Source organism: Penaeus japonicus, unplaced genomic scaffold (genome assembly GCF_977035675.1).
Source record: "Penaeus japonicus unplaced genomic scaffold, GWHDUDI00000001_assembly GWHDUDI00000038, whole genome shotgun sequence".
Taxonomy (NCBI): Eukaryota; Metazoa; Arthropoda; class Malacostraca; order Decapoda; family Penaeidae; genus Penaeus; species Penaeus japonicus.
In genome coordinates, this window is record NW_028234440.1 from 19,506,614 (window position 1) to 19,509,113 (window position 2,500).

The 2,500-nt window shown below is 39.5% G+C and overlaps 1 protein-coding gene across 3 annotated transcripts in view; it reads left to right on the forward strand.

Annotated features, from left to right (window-relative positions):
* Positions 1–2,500, forward strand: part of LOC122265388 (uncharacterized) — a 7,620-nt gene that overhangs the window by 4,306 nt on the left and 814 nt on the right. For 2 of the 3 annotated variants that reach the window (XM_043034708.2, XM_086532831.1), the window contains exons 8-12: positions 278–387; positions 602–700; positions 901–1,035; positions 1,424–1,531; positions 1,886–2,500. The exon at positions 1,886–2,500 is cut by the window's right edge and continues 814 nt beyond it. In XM_043034708.2, the coding sequence (XP_042890642.1) occupies positions 278–387; positions 602–700; positions 901–1,035; positions 1,424–1,531; positions 1,886–2,155 (722 nt within the window). In that variant the 3' untranslated portion in view covers positions 2,156–2,500. The remainder of the gene's footprint in view (positions 1–277; positions 388–601; positions 701–900; positions 1,036–1,423; positions 1,532–1,885) is intronic. The other variant, XM_043034709.2, reaches the window with a different exon arrangement.

Genomic DNA, 2,500 nt, shown 5'->3' on the forward strand with positions numbered 1-2,500 from the left:
TTTCTATATATCAGTAACCATGTAATATATTGTTTACCTACAAATTAGAGAGTCAGATACATAAACTCATATATTACTAATATATCGTATCTTTCAATCACACACACACGCACACGCACACGCACACGCACACGCACACGCACACACACACACACACACACACACACACACACACACACACACACACACACACACACACACACACACACACACAAAAAAGCTACATCCTTTTACCACAAGTATTAAAACCAATAATGAACTTTCTAAATCCATCTAGGCCACTTCCACGACAACGACCTGGACATCTGTACCTGTACTTCACGCAAAATTTGGTCAGTAAGAGACACAGAGGCATTGCTCAGAGTGTGGCGAGAAACTCTCACCCAGGTACATTTATTATTAGTCAAGTTCCTTTAATTAACTACATTCCAGTAAATTGTCTTAATTTGTAGTGTTAAAGTGCCTTACATTTAAGACTAGTGGGGTGTAACCAACAAAAGATGGGAAAATTCAGTGCTTTTTGTGCATGCAGTAGGAAAAAAGAAAAGGAAAATTATTATATTTATCATTATTATCCCCCCTCACCCCCCCAACAAATCAGGTTCCACCTTCGTACTTCATTCGGTCAATGGCTCTCTGCAAGCGTGTGGCCAGAAGGTTGCAAGGCCGTGGCATTCAGAAAAATTGGCGACAGTGCCAGGTAGGTTTTAAGGTGTCCTGTCTATGACCCATGACAGGCTTGGTTTCATTAGATATCTGATATCAGTGATAAAAGTGTAAAACCATTGCTTTTTGTCCCTGTGTTCATGTTAGTTTTATGTAAATGCAGATATATTAACACAAACATAGATCAACTTAACAAAGGAAAAAAATAATTCATAAACTCACTCTCTACTACAGGTTAAGATGAAGAATCTGCGCCGAGAGGTCAGATTATACAAGGAGTCCGTCGGAAGGAACAATTCTCGTAAGCCTTCGGAAGTGGCTACAGCCTGTGAGAAATTATTACCTGACATCGAAGACATCTTCAACAAGGTAAAGATATTGTGCAACTATAAATGTCTAACAGTCAAACTTTACCTGATACCAACTAGAACCATGACTATAATCAGTTCTCCTTTTGTTATTTAGACTAAAAAGTATTTCCATTTATGACAGTTATTGCTACCACTTCGGTATTTAGTGAATATGAATTACAGATTGGTATAAGATCTAATATGCATGTATAATATCAGACAGTTATCAAAAGTTTCAGTAAAACCCTATGCAAAGTACGTATAAAGTATACTCATGTATAATGCAACATGCGTCAAATGTTGAATCACACTTTTTCATTATGCAAGGTATATACAAAATGTATTCATGTATCAAACTGCACATGTATCAAATGTTACATTAAACACTCTTGATTGACTTACAACAGGAGGAGGAGATTCGAAGGGAGTGGTACCAGATGAGAGCGGAAGAGCGGCTAAAGGCAGAGGGGAGACTGGTGGATGGAGAAGCGGCACCTGCTGATATCTTAGCCCAGGTAAGAGAGTCAATCCAAGGTGTCCTGTCATCTGATGTGGATGCTCAATCCTCACTACTACCCATTTACATAATCTATATTCCTTCTAAAGGAGATTACAAAAACTAAAAGCGAAGTGTTTTAGATTTGGACCTTAAAGCAAATAGGCAAGTGTTACAAGAGATAAACATCTGGGATGACAGAGTGAATAAACCTCACAGAAACAAAGCAGCAGTGGTCATTCTCACAGGAAGTAATTTTGAACTCTTTGATGCTAAATATAAACTTTTATAAACCACTGATTAGGAGAGGAAACTTGTAAGATAAGCCTTAGTTAATAAACCTGTCAACCAACCATCACCCGCCCTCCTTCAGGTTGCTGTGCTAGCCGACTCAGATTTGTGCGACGAGGATACAGACGCCCAGGAGTGTGTGGCAGGAGACGGACTGGAGACAGAGGGAGAGGCTGGTGCTTTCACAGAGGGAGAAGGCTTCACCGAAGGAGAGGGAGGCTTCGAGGAGGAGGTCGACACACACACGCACGTCGTACACACCCAAAATGACACGGCAGTCCACCACATCGTTGAAGACGTTACGCTACAAGTCGTTACTAAACAGGAACCTCAGTCAGGAACAGAAATCTAAAGGTTGAAGTGACCCTGGGAAGAGCAGGGTAATGAGGCTACAGCGGTCCTGTGTGTTTTGAGCACCGACGCACTCCCATAAAGCTGAACGTTGAACGCTTGTTTGTTTATGTTCATCCAGATTTATATCATAGCTTTGTCATATTACACTTGTGCGACACTTTTGCCCTCTTCATTTATGAGTGTTACAAGAATTATTGCAGAATTGTGTGATAATTATATTTGAAAATCTTATTTACAGCTGGTCTTTGTTTGTTTTTCATGACATATTTCAGAAAAGTATACATTCTTTTTCAATCAGTTGATTTAATAATCAATTTATAGATTACTTTGCTGTTTTTGTAAT